The 17791-nt window shown below is 42.9% G+C and overlaps 1 protein-coding gene across 2 annotated transcripts in view; it reads left to right on the top strand.

Annotated features, from left to right (window-relative positions):
- Positions 1–17791, top strand: part of LOC127932128 (chemokine-like protein TAFA-2) — a 171397-nt gene that overhangs the window by 102028 nt on the left and 51578 nt on the right. For both annotated transcript variants that reach the window (XM_052526534.1, XM_052526533.1), the window contains exon 2: positions 983–1095. In XM_052526534.1, coding sequence (XP_052382494.1) covers positions 984–1095 — 112 coding nt within the window. In that variant the 5' untranslated portion in view covers position 983. The remainder of the gene's footprint in view (positions 1–982; positions 1096–17791) is intronic.

Below are 17791 nucleotides of genomic sequence, written 5' to 3'. Positions count from 1 at the left end.
GGCAGCGATCGGTTGAAAAGCATGCATTTGGTTTTACTCGCGTTTAAGAGCAGTTGGAGGCCACGGAAGGGGTGCTGTATGGCATTGAAGCTCGTTTGGAGGTTAGATAGCACAGTGTCCAATGACACTTGGACTATAGAGAAGTACAATACTGGAGGTTGTGGTGGGTTTGTGTTTGCTGCAGCGTTCCTGTAGCTATGTTTTGGTGAGATAATACAACACATCATTTTAGGAGAAATTAATAGCACCTCTCTACTGTATGTTTACACGTGAATACTAACAAGTTATTTACCTAAGTCAGTTCACACTGAATCAATATGGGTGTGTTCGTCTTTGTGAAGAAAGCTATGCGAAACACAAATCCTTGCAGTCGATCAAACAGTAAACTGGAATTCACAGCGGTGAGAGGAAAGCACTGCATTTTTGTCAGGGTTGATATTTTTTTCATAATGGAAAATTAAATCTGAAATTTCTAAGTGGAAATTACAAGCTTCAGAAGCTTTTTGAAACCTCAAATACACTACAAGTTTTTCATTTCCTGCATTGCCAAAAAGTTACCCAGCAACAGGGTGATCAAGTTAAGATCCTGAATCTGTTATTCTGGTTTGTGGGAAGGAAGCCACATTGTACTGTATTAGCAGGATGGGACAGATGATGCTGATCACTAGTGCTCGTAAAGGGTCCAACGCACAAAGCCAGTTGCTTTCTCCATTGTGATTTTGTCTTGCTGTCTCTGTGCAGGGCAGAGCTGACATGGAACCTACTCTTATTCAAATCAAATTGTATTTGTTACATGCGCCCGAATACAACAGGTGTAGTTGTAGTCACCTTACAGACAAATGTGTGGAGTACAATAGAGATTGCATCATGTTATTGGAGCTGTGCTGTAGTGTTGTTGCTACGCCACTCCTGCATGACACCCCAAAAATGCCCTAATGACTGATATGTGACTGAACTAATTTTCCCCACCCTGTCTTTTCAGAATGCGGGAGAGAGACCTACGGAGCGTGTGCAGAAGGGTGCTGCTGTTGGCCGTCTGTCTGGTGTCTCTCTGGGGACAGCTGACCCTCGCTTCGTCACACAGAAGTCACATAGGTATGTCAACACAATTACAGTAGATACTGTATGCATCTCTATGGGCACGTCGAACACATCCTCATCATAATGATGGTGTGTAATTACTGTCAGCAAATTGTGTAATAACTTAATATGTGCAATAACGTAAACTGTTCAACTATTACGGGGTAAATGCAAAGCACCTACTATGTAACATGTTATAACACAATACTTAATGTAAAATATTTCCTATACAGTATGGCTTTACATGGCTTAACGTATCTCTTCCACCAGGTCCTCAAAGCACTTGACATTGTATGGCTTTAGTAGCTTCCAACTAGTCGATGTCAGGCCGACATTTTGGGCCAGAAAGCTCACCACAACACATTGCTATCAGCTATCACAGTGAAGAGGTGAGGTTGTTTACAATGGTCAGATGCAAGGATAATGTAGCCTACTGTAAAAGCAGTCATATTGATCAGTTCTTCGCTCCAACAGATCTCACTGTAAAAGCATTCATATTGATCAGTTCTTCACTCCAACAGATCTCACTGTAAAAGCAGTCATATTGATCAGTTCTTCGCTCCAACAGATCTCACTGTAAAAGCAGTCATATTGATCAGTTCTTCACTCCAACAGATCTCACTGTAAAAGCAGTCATATTGATCAGTTCTTCACTCCAACAGATCTCACTGTAAAAGCAGTCATATTGATCAGTTCTTCACTCCAACAGATCTCACTGTAAAAGCAGTCATATTGATCAGTTCTTCACTCCAACAGATCTCACTGTAAAAGCAGTCATATTGATCAGTTCTTCACTCCAACAGATCTCACTGTAAAAGCATTCATATTGTCAGTTCTTCATTGATCATATTGATCAGTTCTTCACTCCAACAGATCTCACTGTAAAAGCAGTCATATTGATCAGTTCTTCACTCCAACAGATCTCACTGTAAAAGCAGTCATATTGATCAGTTCTTCACTCCAACAGATCTCACTGTAAAAGCAGTCATATTGATCAGATCTTCACTCCAACAGATCTCACTGTAAAAGCAGTCATATTGATCAGTTCTTCGCTCCAACAGATCTCACTGTAAATAATTAATGGACACTTATTAGTTGTGCGACACTGAAATGAGGAGAGGCTGATGTAGACAGGAATGTACGGTGCTCTGGGGTCACATATTGATTTGGAGTTCGAACAAAAAGCCAATATAACAAAACAACAACAGACATTTGCAGCTTTAGGAGAACTGTTGTGAAGTTCAGAGTGATTTTAGTGATGGGGAGAGAGTCAGTGCTCCCCTGGGCGAAAAGGTAGAAACTGTGACATCACATTGAAATAATGAGGTCACAACGATACCCGACTGGAGAGACGTCTCTGCATTAGACGAAACAACAACACTGGAACAGCAACACTGTGATCGCAGATGAAATGAAACCCCAGGCTACTAGAGACAGGGAAAAGACCTGAAGTTTCAAATGTTCATGATAAACTCACTTGAGTACATTATTAGTCTTCCAAACATCTACTAGTATCCAAGCGCCTGTAGTATGGCCACAAGCCATGTTCGTTTCCATAGAGGTGGGTGCACCAATATGCGGAGTGAGTGTGATTGATTTTGAAGAGATGGCCAGACCACACAGCCACTCGACAGCCCTGGGAAGTGGACTAGTTGCCAGCCACTGGTCTCTGAGGGCAGGGCCAACACTGAGGTAATCACAAGGCAGGTCCCGCAGCTCCAGAGGTCAAGCCAAGGTCTGCCCAATAAACAAACCTCTTTAGCACCGCTGTTTATTGAGGTGGGGGCCTCGCCAGAGCAATTGAACCTTTCACCGTAACCTGACGAGAGCACAGCTGAGCACATTAATAAGACTGCAAGCCCCCAAAGCACCATCCACATTCATTAGTTATAGTCATGAGAGGGGGGGCAGAGAAACCAGTTTTTCTTTTTGCTGGTGGGATCTACAGTATACAACTTAGATCCATGATATCGCTAGATCAAAAGTGCGCCTGAATCACACACAACACATCAATCGTGTGGATATCTTTCAATAGCTTCATTTCATTCAAATAAAAAACATTACTATGAACAGATCCATTTTTTTCTCTCATTTTGAAAACAGCAATCAGGCTCTCTCTGATTTGTTAGTCAGTCAGCAGCCGAATGGCCAGATGCTGAAATGCAGTGGAAAGGAAACCGGGCGTGAAAAACACATTGGCCAAGCTGATTGTGTGATGCGGTGTGACAGCTCTGCTTTTCTGGAGATGAAATGCTCACACTCTGTTACATCTCACAGTGTAAGGGATTAAACCTTACTGCTCATAGATGCTGTAAAACTCTGAATCCCAAAATGTATTCGATTTTTTATTTTATTTTGTTGGTTTATGTTGGGTTTAAGGTTTAACAAACGTCACATGAGACTGTGCAGATATGCTTATGAGTTGAAATTGTGCAGTCATTCCCCCTCATTTGCATTCCAGTGCTATATTTGCATATTTGCTTATGGTGAATACTTTGTAAAAACTGTGTAATGCACTCTAATGGATCATTCTCACACTGGTTCTTATGCTCCATGAGATACTTGTTTTTTTATGCAAATATGCATTAGCATTTTAGTCAAAAACATGTTTTTTTCTATTTAACCAGGCAAGTCAGTTAAGAACACATTCTTATTTACAATGACAGCCTACCCCAGCCAAACCCAGACGACGCTGGGCCAATTGTGCGCCTCCCTATGTGACTCCCAATCACGGCCGGAGGTGATTCGAACCAAGGACTGTAGTGACACCTATTGAACTGAGATGCAGCAGATCATGGTGGTTTGGATACTTATGTCTTCTTTGATGGGAGATTTTCATTTTTCAATTTCTACAGGGAGCTACTACTGCCTGTCAGTCGCAGTGGCATCACCTGACACCTATCACACAGGTCTTGTGTGATCAATTAACGAGAATCTAACAACCATGTAATGTGTACCATAGATGTTTCACTGAAAAAGGTCACATCGACAGAGGGTCGATCACAGGGTGCAGAGGTCATTCTTATGACTAGCATTATGTGAACCAGCCATGACTTGGTTCTGTCTAATCTCTTGTCTGTTTAGAATAGAAACCAAATGTTTAAGTCAGCGAAGCCTCTACCGATATTTACTATTTTCTTCTGTGTTGAAACAACCCATAACCTGTTCCTGCCTTCAGCTTTTCCATTTTAATAATCAAATCACATTGACTCTGTACCGGTACCCCCTGTACAGTCGTGGCCAAAAGTTTTGAGAATGACACAAGTATTAATTCCACAAAGTTTGCTGCCTCAGTGTCTTTAGATATTTTTGTCAGATGTTACTATGGAATACTGAAGTATAATTACAAGCATTTCATAAGTGTCAAAGGCTTTTATTGACAATTACATGAAGTCGATGCAAAGAGTCAATATTTGCAGTGTTGACCCTTCTTTTTCAAGACCTCTGCAATCTGCCCTGGCATGCTGTCAATTAACTTCTGGGCCACATCCTGACTGATGGCAGCCCATTCTTGCATAATCAATGCTTGGAGTTTGTCAGAATTTGTGGGGTTTTGTTTGTCCACCCAACTCTTGAGGATTGACCACAAGTTCTCAATGGGAATAAGGTCTGGGGAGTTTACTGGCCATGGACCCAAAATAGCGATGTTTTGTTCCCCGAGCCACATTGTTATCACTTTTGCATTATGGCAAGGTGCTCCATCATGCTGGAAAAGGCATTGTTCGTCACCAAACTGTTCCTGGATGGTTGGGAGAAGTTGCTCTCGGAGGATGTGTTGTTACCATTCTTTATTCATGGCTGTGTTCTTAGGCAAAATTGTGAGTGAGTGATGTTTTTCCTGGAGAGAAGTGGCTTCTTTGCTGCCCTTCTTGACACCAGGCCATCCTCCAAATGTCTTCGCCTCACTGTGTGTGCAGATGCACTCACACCTGCCTGCTGCCGTTCCTGAGCAAGCTCTGTACTGGTGGTGCCCCGATCCCGCAGCAGAATCAACTTTAGGAGACGGTCTTAGCGCTTGCTGGACTTTCTTGGGCACATTGGAAGCTTTCTTCACAACAATTAAACCGCTCTTTCTTTGAAGTTCTTGATGATCTGATACATGGTTGATTTAGGTGCAGTCTAACTGGCAGCAATATCCTTGCCTGTGAAGCACTTTTTGTGCAAAGCTATGATGACGGCACGTCACCTTGGAGGTAACCATGGTTGACTGTCACATTCTGACCATTATTGTTGTTTTTTTCTATGTTTTGTTTGGTCAGGGTGTGATATGAGTGGGCATTCTATGTTGCATGTCTAGTCAGTCTGTTTCTATGTGTTTTGGCCTGATATGGTTCTCAATCAGTGGCAGGTGTCGTTGTCTCTGATTGGGAACCATATTTAGGTAGCCTGTTTTGTATTGTGGTTCGTGGGTTATTGTCTGTGTGTAGTTGCCTGTGTCTGCACTCGTTGTCATAGTGTTATGTTCGTTTTGTTGTTTTTGTTTAAGTGTTCTTCGTGTTTTTTCGTCATTCAATAAAATAATGGATTCACACCACGCTGCGCTTTGGTCTACTCCATACGACGATCGTGACAGAATAACCCACCAACAATGGACCAAGCAGTGTGGTAACGGCCAGCAGCAGCAGCGGCAAAGAACGCAGAACTCATTGACTTGGGAGGAGATTCTGGACGGCGAAGGACCCTGGGCACAGCCAGGGGAATATCGCCGCCCAAAGCAGAGCTGGAGGCAGCGAAAGCAAAGAGGCACCGGTATGAGGAGGCAGCACGGCAGAGTGGCTGGAAGCCCAAGAAGAAGCAGCCCCAAAAATGTATTGGGGGGGCACACAAGGAGTGTGGTGAAGCCAGGTAGGAGACCTGTGCCAACTTCCCGTGCTTACCAGAGACAGAGAGGGACCGGGCAGGTACCGTGTTATGCGGTGGAGCGCACAGTCTCCCCAGTGCGTGTGCATAGCCCGATGCGGTACATTCCAGCTCCTCGTATCGGCCGGGCTAGAGTGGGCATCGAGCCAGGTGCCATGAAGCCGGCTTTACGCATCTGGTCTCCAGTGCGTCTCCTCGGGCCGGCGTACATGGCACCAGCCTTACGCATGGTGTCCCCGGTTCGCCAGCACAGCCCAGTGCGGACTATTCCACCTCGCCGCACTGGCCTGGCTACCGGGAGCATTCAACCAGGTAAGGTTGGGCAGGCTCGGTGCTCAAGAGCTCCAGTGTGCCTGCACGGTCCGGTCTATCCAGTGCCACCTCCACGCACCAGCCCTCCGGTGGCAGCCCCCCGCAACAGGCTGTCTCTCCGTCTCATCCCTACAGGTGCTCCCGCCTGTCCAGAGCTGCCAGAGCCTTCCTCCTGCCCAGCGCTGTTAGAGTATCCCGTCTGTCCTGACCCGTCAGAACCGTCAGTCTGTCCTGAGCTGTCAGAGCCGCCAGTCTGTCCTGAGCCATCAGTCAGCCAGGAGCTACCAGAGCCGTCAGTCAGCCAGGAGCTGCCAGAGCCGTCAGCCAGCCAGGAGCTGCCAGAGCCGTCAGCCAGCCAGGAGCTGCCAGAGCTGTCAGCCAGCCAGGAGCTACCAGAGCCGTCAACCAGCCAGGAGCTGCCAGAGCCGTCAGCCAGCCAGGCGCTGCCAGACCCGTCAGCCAGTCCGGAGCTGCTCCTCAGTCCAGAACTGTCTCTCAGTCCGGAGCTGCCCCTCAGTTCGGAGCTGCCCCTCAGTCCGGAGCTGCCCCTCAGTCCAGAGGCGCTCCTCAGTCCAGGAGGGCCTTTAATTAGGGTCTAAAACCCAAGGTCAGAGGCGAGGGTCGCCACTCTAAAGAGGTCCTTGAAGAGGGAAATGACTATGGTGGAGTGGGGTCCACGTCCCGCGCCAGAGCCGCCACCGCAGCCAGATGCCCACCCAGACCCTCCCCTATAGGTTTAGGTTTTGCGGCTGGAGTCCGCACCTTAAGGGGGGTACTGTCACACTCTGACCATTATTTGAGTTGTTTGTTTCTATTTTGTTTGGTCATAGTGTGATATGAGTGGGCATTCTATGTTGCATTTCTAGTTAGTCTGTTTCTATGTGTTTTGGCCTGATATGGTTCTCAATCAGTGGCAGGTGTTTGTCGTTGTCTCTGATTGGGAACCATATTTAGGTAGCCTGTTTTGTATTGTGGTTTGTGGGTTATTGTCTATGTGTCGTTGCCTGAGTCTGCACTCATTGTCATAGCATCATGTTCGTTTTGTTGTTTTTGTTTAAGTGTTCTTCGTGTTTTTTCGTCATTCAATAAAACAATGGATTCACACCACGCTGCGCTTTGGTCTACTCCATACGACGATAGTGACATTGACAGAGGAAGAACAATGATTCCAAGCACACCCTCCTTTTAAAGCTTCCAGTCTGTTATTCGACCTCAATCGGCATGACAGAGTGATCTTCAGCCTTGTCCTCGTCAACACTCACATCTGTGTTAACAAGAGAATCACTGACATGATGTCAGCTGGTCCTTTTGTGGCAGGGCTGAAATGCAGTGGAAATGTTTTTTGGGGATTCAGTTCATTTGCATGGCAAAGAGGGACTTTAATTAAATGCAATTAATCTGATCACTCTCCATTCTGGAGTATATGCAACATGCCATCATACAAACTGAGGCAGCAGACTTTGTGAAAAGTAATACTTGTGTCATTCTCAAAACTTTTGGCCACGACTGTATATAGCCTCACTATTATTATTGTACTGATGGTCTTGAATTTTTTGTTACTTTTATTTCTTATTTGTCTTAAAACTGCGTTGTTGATTAAGGGATTGTATGTAAGCATTTCACTGTAAGGTCTACTACACCTGTTGTATTCGGCGCATGTGACAAATAAAATTTGATTTGATTTGAAATCAAACAGTCACTGTAATGTATTTCCTGCTTCCATATCCCCCCCTGAAATATATAGTATATTGTCTTCTAACAGTGAGATAATGTCATCAGACTGGTTCTGACTGGCTGACTGATGTTTGTACTCTGTACTCTGGATGCCATGTTGGTCTTTAGGGAGCCTTGCAGATTTGTAATGGTGTACATCAAGTAGCCTACAGCCAAAATAGGGCAGAGAGATAGGGCAGCATAGCTCTGGGACTAGTGCTGTCATTCTGCTGGGCAGCGGGCAGGCAGTGGTGGCAGAGCAGGTCATGGCCTCCCTAGGGACAGAGCTGAGCGTGGTGGAGAAGACAGAGCGTGTGTGTGGTCCATGTCAATGTATCAAGATGAGGAGATAAAGATGAGGAAACGGAAGTGATGGAGACGTGGGGCCTGTTTGAAATGCGCTGTTGGTGACAGACAGGGGAGGGGGTCAGGTCAGGTGGCTCTGTTTCCTAGTGGTAGACCACTGAGATTAGTCCCATGCTATAGACCTCTCTGAATGGCAGCTGGTTATATGAGCTGGGAGGATGTGAGGTATGATGCAGTGTTTATCCATGAAGGACTGAGGAAGACATTTGATATAGAAATACGATTTGTTTAAGAAGTGGACAGTAAACGCTTAGAGATTTGAATCTTTCATATGCAGACTGCAGTATGTTGTTCTTCTTCTGTGCTTTGTGAGGTGTTTAGGAACTTTGCCACATCAGGTGAATTATTTATCGTGCATAACAGAAAGACATGAGTTGATTTTCTTGAATGTTAAAAATACCTTACACTTACAAGCATTGTTGGGTTAGTATGAACAACAACAACTATCACACAAGAGTGGTTACTACTGTACTGTAGTTATCAGATTAAAAGTGGTTACTACTGTAGTTATCAGGTTAAAAGTGGTTACTATGGTAGTTAACCTCTTGCTCCTACCTGACACGCAGGCGTCCCATCTAGACATCTGGAAATGCAAATGCGCTATGCTAAATGCTAATAGTACTAGTTAAAACTCAAACGTTCATTAAAATACACATGCAGGGTATTGAATTAAAGCTACACTCGTTGTGAATCCAGGCAACAAGTCAGATTTTTAAAATGCTTTTCGGTGAAAGCATGAGAAGCTATTATCTGATAGCATGTAACACCCCAAAAGACCCGCAGGGGACGTAAACAAAATAATTAGCATAGTCGTCGCTACACAAACCGCACAAATAAAATATAAAACATTCATTAAATTTGACCATCTTCTTTGTTGGCACTCCTAGATGTCCCATAATGACTATTGGGTCTTTTTTTCCGATTAAATCGGTCCATATATAGCCTAGATATCGATATATGAAGACTGTGTGATAAACGAAAAAAAATAGCGTCTTATAACGTAACGTCTTTTTTTTATAAAAAAAGTTGACGATAAACTTTCACAAAACACTTCTAAATACTTTTGTAATGCAACTTTAGGTATTAGTACACGTTAATAAGCGATCAAATTGATCACGAGGCAATGTATATTCTTTAGCTGTCCGTCTGGAAATAATGTCCGGGTAAATCTCAACCAAAATATCCGGTCGGAGACCTGAACAAATGGCTTGTCTCTGCTTCGTTTGACCAAGAAACAAAGCCTAGGCAAATGACAAGACTGTTGACATCGTGTGGAAGCTGTAGGTATTGCAACCTCAGCCCCATTTATTGTGGTTCGCCTTTATCAATGGGTTGAAGTGGCGGATGGATATATATTTCCATTTTCAGTGATCAGATTTTCCTGCGCTTTTCGATGAAACGCACGTTCTGTTATAGTCACAGCCGTGATTTAATCAGTTTTATAAACGTCTGAGTGTTTTCTATCCACACATACTAATCATATGTATATACTATATTCCTGGCATGAGCAGCAGGGCACTGAAATGTTGCGCGATTTTTAACAGAATGTTCGAAAAAGTAGGGGGTAGGAGTAACAGGTTATCAGGTTAAGAGTCGTTACAGCTGTAGTTGTCAGGTCAAGAGTGGTTACTGCTGTAGTTATCAGATTAAGAGTCGTTACCTCTGTAGTTGTCAGGTCAAGAGTGGTTAAATTAGACATTAGTTGAGTGTCTCTAAATGATCTCAAATGACCTTTCATTGTACTAACGGACCCCCTGCTGTGGCCCAGCGTTTCACACATCTCTGCAGTGATTACTCTCTCCTGTCCTTCTCCAATTAGAGTTCCAATATAATGACATTATCCCACACCACATTGGAAGCTAGTTACCTGCCTCTAACTACCCTGCAACTCAAAAGAAACCTGGTGGCTTTTAGATTTTAATAGAAATGAGGGATCCTTGATCTTCGATTCGATGATAATGCATTTTCAGTGATGATGAATGCAATTAGCGGAGAAGTGCTAACAGCGTAGCAGTAATTGGGTCTACACTGAGAGCCTTGCCCTTACCTGGAAATTGGAACCCCTTTTAAGTTCAGTCAATTGTGTTGTTGTTAACTGGAAACGCTTGGTTGAGGCTGAGCACCGAGGATATCACCTTCCAAATTGGCCACCGTCCCATTCTTTTGCACTCTGATTTTAACACTCTCTGTTGAATTTCTAATGCCTTGAATCATTTAGAGCAATAAATATGTCAATGATGGGCATTATATACTATAAAGATTATATGGTGGTATTGTGTCAAAGTCAGGATTATGGTTCAGAACATGTTCCTCTTTGTTGTGTGTGATTAGCTCGTGATTGAGCTGAAATATTCGGCCCATGTAGGCTATATATATATATAGGCCTATGTGCTATTTACAGGGAGCATGTTTAGTACATGGGTAAAGATCATGAGTTGTGTCAGTTCAATGTATTTTTCCATTTTTCTTTTGGTGATTGAAAACATTTCTTCAAGTGCTCATTAAGATTATGATATTTCTACAGAGAGGGATAGTAGCATTTTGGAGGAAGTATTAACATTTGGCAGAAGATCATGGATATTTCTGTTATCCTTGACGTCATGATTCTAATCAAATGTGGTGATTGATGACTGGTTCTCTTCATGGTGAGCTATGATTGGCTCATACCACTTTCTAGAAGACATTTTATTTTCTAAGACCTATTCAGTTTAAAGTAGAAGCTAATGGGGATCCAAATAAATACACCATCGTGCAACATGTTTTATTTATTTTTTTATTTCACCTTTATTTAACCAGGTAGGCAAGTTGAGAACAAGTTCTCATTTACAATTGCGACCTGGTCAAGATAAAGCAAAGCAGTTCGACAGATACAACGACACAGAGTTACACATGGAGTAAAACAAACATACAGTCAATAATACAGTATAAACAAGTCTATATACAATGTGAGCAAATTAGGTGAGAAGGGAGGTAAAGGCAAAAAAGGCCATGGTGGCAAAGTAAATACAATATAGCAAGTAAAACACTGGAATGGTAGTTTTGCAATGGAAGAATGTGCAAAGTAGAAATAAAAATAATGGTGTGCAAAGGAGCAAAATAAATAAATAAATTAAATACATAGTTGTTTGGGCTAAATTATATAAATTATAGGTGGGCTATGTACAGGTGCAGTAATCTGTAAGATGCTCTGACAGTTGGTGCTTAAAGCTAGTGAGGGAGATAAGTGTTTCCAGTTTCAGAGATTTTTGTAGTTCGTTCCAGTCATTGGCAGCAGAGAACTGGAAGGAGAGGCGGCCAAAGAAAGAATTGGTTTTGGGGGTGACTAGAGAGATATACCTGCTGGAGCGTGTGCTACAGGTGGGAGATGCTATGGTGACCAGCGAGCTGAGATAAGGGGGGACTTTACCTAGCATCTCTTCCATTCCCTCTGGGTAATATGTTTTTGGGCTCTTTATTATGATTATGCTTTATTTCCCTCCCACAGCCGAGGCATAGCTTAGCATCTGACTGAATGTTTCAAATAGCTTAGCATCTGACTGAATATTTAAAATAGCTTAGCATCTGACTGAATGTTTCAAATAGCTTAGCATCTGACTGAATGTTTCAAAAAGCTTAGCATCTGACTGAATGTTTCAAAAAGCTTAGCATCTGACTGAATGTTTCAAGTAGCTTAGCATCTGACTGAATGTTTCAAATAGCTTAGCATCTGACTGAATATTTCAAATAGCTTAGCATCTGACTGAATGTTTCAAATAGCTTAGCATTTGACTGAATGTTTCAAATAGCTTAGCATCTGACTGAATGTTTCAAATAGCTTAGCATCTGACTGAATATTTAAAATAGCTTAGCATCTGACTGAATGTTTCAAATAGCTTAGCATCTGACTGAATGTTTCAAAAAGCTTAGCATCTGACTGAATGTTTCAAAAAGCTTAGCATCTGACTGAATGTTTCAAGTAGCTTAGCATCTGACTGAATGTTTCAAATAGCTTAGCATCTGACTGAATATTTCAAATAGCTTAGCATCTGACTGAATGTTTCAAATAGCTTAGCATCTGACTGAATGTTTCAAATAGCTTAGCATCTGACTGAATGTTTCAAAAAGCTTAGCATCTGACTGAATGTTTCAAGTAGCTTAGCATCTGACTGAATGTTTCAAATAGCCTACCATCAGAGTGTTTTGTCACAGTGCTATCCCAACATTGCTGACAATAAATCAGGCAAGTTTAATTTCCTCTTCTAAACACTAATTCCCATGCTGTTATTACTGTTGCAGATTGACGGCCCCTGATTGTTAATTAAAGAAATGTGCTTTAATAACTGTCCTTTGAAGTGCAGTTAGATAATATAAATCCTACCAGACATTTACCAGTGCTCATCCCCAGCCAAGCAACATTAAACGGGGTTTTCAGTGGCAGTCACAGAGCCCTGGGTCGTCTCTTCTTCCACTCCTTTCTTTTCAGCCATGCTACGATGGAAATGTAAGCTTCTAAAATTCAATCTATCAATCGCCTCTCCATCTCTCAGCTGTGCTCGATATCTCCTTTACCCCCCGGCTTGCATCTCTCTGCTGGAATGAAGTACAGCACAGCACAGTGTCCACATCGAACCCATAAAAAACACAACCAAGGCTGAGCAGCACGTTTTATGTGAATGGAGCATAAAATATAATGGGTGGGACTGCTGGATAGTTTCTGGAAATTGCTTTTTTTAAAGGTCTCTTGACATTGTTCTGCAGTGTGGCCTATTAGGGAAAAGCACATACTCACATAGATATTGTGAGTTGAGAGAAAATGGTCAGGTCATATTCACCTTGACCTGGGGGTGACTATAGCAACTCAGCAGCTGGGCACTACAGGTTGGTTGGTGAATACCCAAATCCATTGTTCTCCAAGGCAATCCACTATTTAGTATGAGAACGGATATTACTGCACATAGTATAGGTAATATTCCATATTTGGTCATAAGTGGATTTCAAAACATATACAGTGCATTTGAAAAGTATTCAGACCCCTTAAATTTTTCAAAATTGGTTAGGTTACAGCCTTATTCAAAAATGTATTAAATTGTACTTTCCCTAATCACTCTACATACAATAACCCATAATGACAAAGAAAAAAAAGATTTTTAGACTTTTTGCTAATTTATATAAAAAAACTGAAATATCACATTTACATAAGTACAATATTTACTCTGTACTTTGTTGAAGCAATTTTGTCAGCAATTACAGCCTTGAGTCTTCTTAGGTATGACGCTACAAGCTTGGCACACCTGTATTTGGGGAGTTTCTCCCATTCTTCTATGCAGATCCTCTCAAGCTCTGTCAGGTTGGAAGGGGAGCGTTGCTGTACAGCTATTTTCAGGTCTCTCCAGAGATGTTCGATTGGGTTCAAGTCTGTGCTCTGGCTGGGCCACTTAAGGACATTCAGAGACTTGTTTCGAAGCCACTCCTGCGCTGTCTTGGCTGTGTGCTTAGGGTCGCTGTCCTGTTGGAAGATTAACATTTGCCGCAGTTTGAGGTCCTGAGGGCTCTGTAACAGGTTTTCATCAAGGAACTCTTTGCGCCATTCATCTTTGCCTAAATCCTGATTAGTCTCTCTGTCCCTGAGTCTCATCCCCACAGCATGATGCTGCCCCCACCATGCTTCACCGTAGTGATGGTGCCAGGTTTCCTCCAGACGTGACACTTGGCATTCAGGCCAAAGAGTTCAATCTTGGTTTCATCAGACCAGAGAATCTTGTTTCTCATGGTCTGAGAATCTTTAGATGCCTTTTGGCAATCTGCAAGCGGGCTGTCATGTGGCTTTCATCTGGCCACTCTACCAGAAAGGCTTGATTGGTGGAGCGCTGCAGAGATGGTTGTCCTTCTGGAAGGTTCTCCCATCTCCACAAAGGAACTCTGGAACTCTGTCAGAGTGAAAATCAGTTTGGCCAGGCGGCCAGCTGTAGGAAGAGTCTTAGTGGTTCTGAATTTCTTTAAAATAAGAATGATGGAGGCCACTATGTTCCTGGTTATCTTCAATGCTGCAGAAATGTGTTGGTACCCTCCCCAGATCTGTGCCTCGACACAATCCTGTCTCAGAGCTCTACGGACAATTCCTTCGACCTCATTACTTTGTTTTTGCTTTGACGTGCACTGTCAACTGTGGGACATTATATAGACAGGTGTGTGCCTTTCCAAATCATGTTTAATCAGTTGAATTTACCACAGATGGACTCCAATCAAGTTGTAGAAACATCTCAAGGATGATCAATGGAAACAGGATGCACCAGAGCTCTATTTCGAGTCTCATTGCAAAGGGTGTGAATACTTATGTAAAAACGTTTTATTTTGCAAAAAAATCTAAAAACCTGTTCTCGCTTTTGTCATTATGGGGTTTGGTGTCTAGATTGCTGAGGACATTTTTTAAAAATCAATTTGAGAATAAGGCTGTAAAGTAACAAAATATGGAAAAAGTCAAGGGGTCTGAATACTTCCCGAAGGCACTGTATATGCAGCCTGTTCAACTGATTATATCTACAGTAGCAAAACTCAGAGAGATAAAGACACCTCTCAGTATTCAAATCATGATTCCCTTGTTGTAGCCGGCTGGAGATAGAACTGGAAATGTGTGCCACTCTCACGCGGCGAACAAGGGCCTTATCCCCCCCTTTGTTGCTCCACAGCTCTGGGTGTCTGCTGACATTCTGGGTGTCTCCTGACATTCTGGATGTCTCCTGACATTCTGCCTGTCAATCAACCCCCGAGAGTGGAGCGTTAGCACAATCGGTTTACACTTTGAGAGAGGAGACTGCAACCCATTTAGAGGTGACATGACGGCTCTCTGACAGATAACGAGTATGTGTGGCGTGTGAGATGAGAGAATATAGAAATGAACAAGATGCACATGCTGCTACACTATACACTATGAACTCTCTCCTGCTAAGGCCTCTTGGAGGGTTGTCACCACGCTGCAGACGACAAGGTTGAGAAGGAGAGCTGAGGCCATTGCTGTTGGGGATATTTTGAGAGAAAGTGTATCTGTTTTATGGTAATGAACCAGAGAGGATTAATAATGGTTAATAATACTGTATAACATGTTATATACAGATAATAAGCTTTGGTGAATGGAACTATAATGCCAATGTGTGATATAGTAGATCAGTCAAATAGCAAGTGTCTGTGCAATGCTGCAATGCAGACGAAACAAACCCTGGTAGAATGTGCATGTACTGCAGAATAGCTCTTTATGTTAACACAATAACGCACAGCAGTGTGTGTCTGGCGTTCCCAAGTTAACACAGTAGTTATTGATTCTACCAAAGAAAAGGGGCTTCAGAATCAGAAACACCTCTACTCATCAACACAGTGGATTTCGAGGCATATGATGCTCTCTGAGCCAAAGTTGAATAATGTTCTCCTCCAGTCCTGCATTTACAACAACTGTCAAGAGTCTGGCTTGTGACTGAGGGTGTCAAGATACAGTTGATGTTGTAGGGATGGTCAAGTAAGGCGTACTCATCTGTCTGAAGTCCATAGTTTATGGCTTATGTATAGTATCATATTATGTCATCTATATTTGCTCCTTGTTGCTTTAAGAGCACCTTATATTTCTCAGTAGGCCTTATGCTAACTATAGTTTAGTACTATACCTGTGCAACAAAACAAAACCATGGAAAAACTGTGGAAGCCTGTATGAAGTCAAGCAAACATTTGGTTTGGTTGACTTTTTACAGTCTTCCATAGTTTTATTTTGTTGCACAGGTGAAACTATTGAAAAGCGGCAGTAAGGCCTAGTGCGAAAGTATACTCAGACACACTTTGGCATCTGTGGAGCTTTCTCTAGCCTGTCTCTGTGATGTGGGCTTATTTCCTGGGCACAACCAAGTGTGATTGTCGAGCTCAGCAGGTTTACAGCAGGAGAGATATGAGTCAATCTCTTCAGAATACCGTAAGCCAATTAAGCATAAGTCTTCTGAAACGTACTCCCATTGCTCAGGAAGCTTGAGGGATGAATGTCTCAGGGAACCAATATTTCTATGCCTGCTTTGATTGCTATAACATGATAGAGGTGGAAAAAACTATCTCCACCTTCTCTTTTTCATATACGTCTTTCACCTAGTCCATACATCTCTCCCTCCTCGCTCTGTTCTCCCTTTGTTTCTCTTTTTGCAAATGTTTAACTGGCGTTATGAGGACCTTAGGATTGATCCCAGGTATTACATCACTGCTTAGACTTTTGACAATACAAAATGTAGCAGACAGACAGTCATATACTCAGCATTTTGTGGCTGTACTGTACAGTACCATCTCTCCTTTGTCTTAAATGCTACATGAGCAGCTTGAGCATAAAATCTAGTCATCATTTATTCATGGTGTTTCTATTGTCTACCTGTTTTGCTGGCTGCTGTGGTCTGGGTCCACGCCCGCCCGTGACTCTGTTGACAGTGTTGTGATTTAGCCTCCCCATTCTGTGGGTTGAAAAGGGAGAGCAGCACAAACAGGAAATGAGGTTAAGCACATTTTGTTTTCTTCCTTTTCTGGATAAAAGGAGTCAGTGAAGCTAAACCAGAGGCTTGGGTCCGTTCGTGCCTCAGTGGACAGAGAAGTTAGTTTCCTGTCTGTCAGGGAGATACAAACACAGACTATTGCTGTCAACAACACAGTCAGGAAACAACGTTTACATTTGTGACATTAATTCAATTTGAACATTTTAGATCAGCCTACTAACTCAGCCTCCCCGATAGTGTGACCCAGCATGGGTCCTGTCGTGCGAGTGTGTTTGAGCTCTGTTCCCGTGCAGCCCAGATGGTCAGGTTGGTTCTCTCATTAGTTCATATCCGATCATACCCGTTTCACAAGTGACTGGATGTAAATTGCTGTGGTGGTGACTAGGTAATTGGGTTCTCTCTCTCTCTCTCTCTCTCTCTCTCTCTCTCTCTCTCTCTCTCTCTCTCTCTCTCTCTCCTCTCTCTCTCTCTCTCTCTCTCTCTCTCTCTCTCTCTCTCTCTCTCTCTCTCTCTCTCTCTCTCCTTTTAATGCCCTCAGCAGTGCCTGTGAGTGAGTAATAATAACCATGAGGATGTGCTGGGAGCATGAAGCTTATCATGACTACAGTATTAGATCAAACTGTGAAAAACACAGTAGTCCTAACTGAATGGGTCTTGTTTGATCTTAAACTGTAGCTTCTACAGTGCTCTAACCCTCTTTAACCTTGTTTCAGTTAAGCCTTTGTATATATTGAAGATTTCTACAGTAAAAAGCCAGTGGATGCTTTAAAAGCCTACAGGCATTTAAAACGCCCCTCTCTCATGTTGCCGTATTATAAGCCCTATGTCTGTGTCAGTGAGCCAAAACATATCATATACAGAACTGTGCTTAAAACAACCCTCAACGATCGCTGCACATTGACCAGACTGAGGTTGTTAGTTGGAGTTCTCTCCAAGGTTGTTGCAGTGGTGAAGGCTGATGTGATGGCGGA

Source organism: Oncorhynchus keta, chromosome 10 (genome assembly GCF_023373465.1).
Source record: "Oncorhynchus keta strain PuntledgeMale-10-30-2019 chromosome 10, Oket_V2, whole genome shotgun sequence".
NCBI classification, from domain to species: Eukaryota; Metazoa; Chordata; class Actinopteri; order Salmoniformes; family Salmonidae; genus Oncorhynchus; species Oncorhynchus keta.
This window is presented reverse-complemented; position numbering and strand designations above follow the sequence as displayed.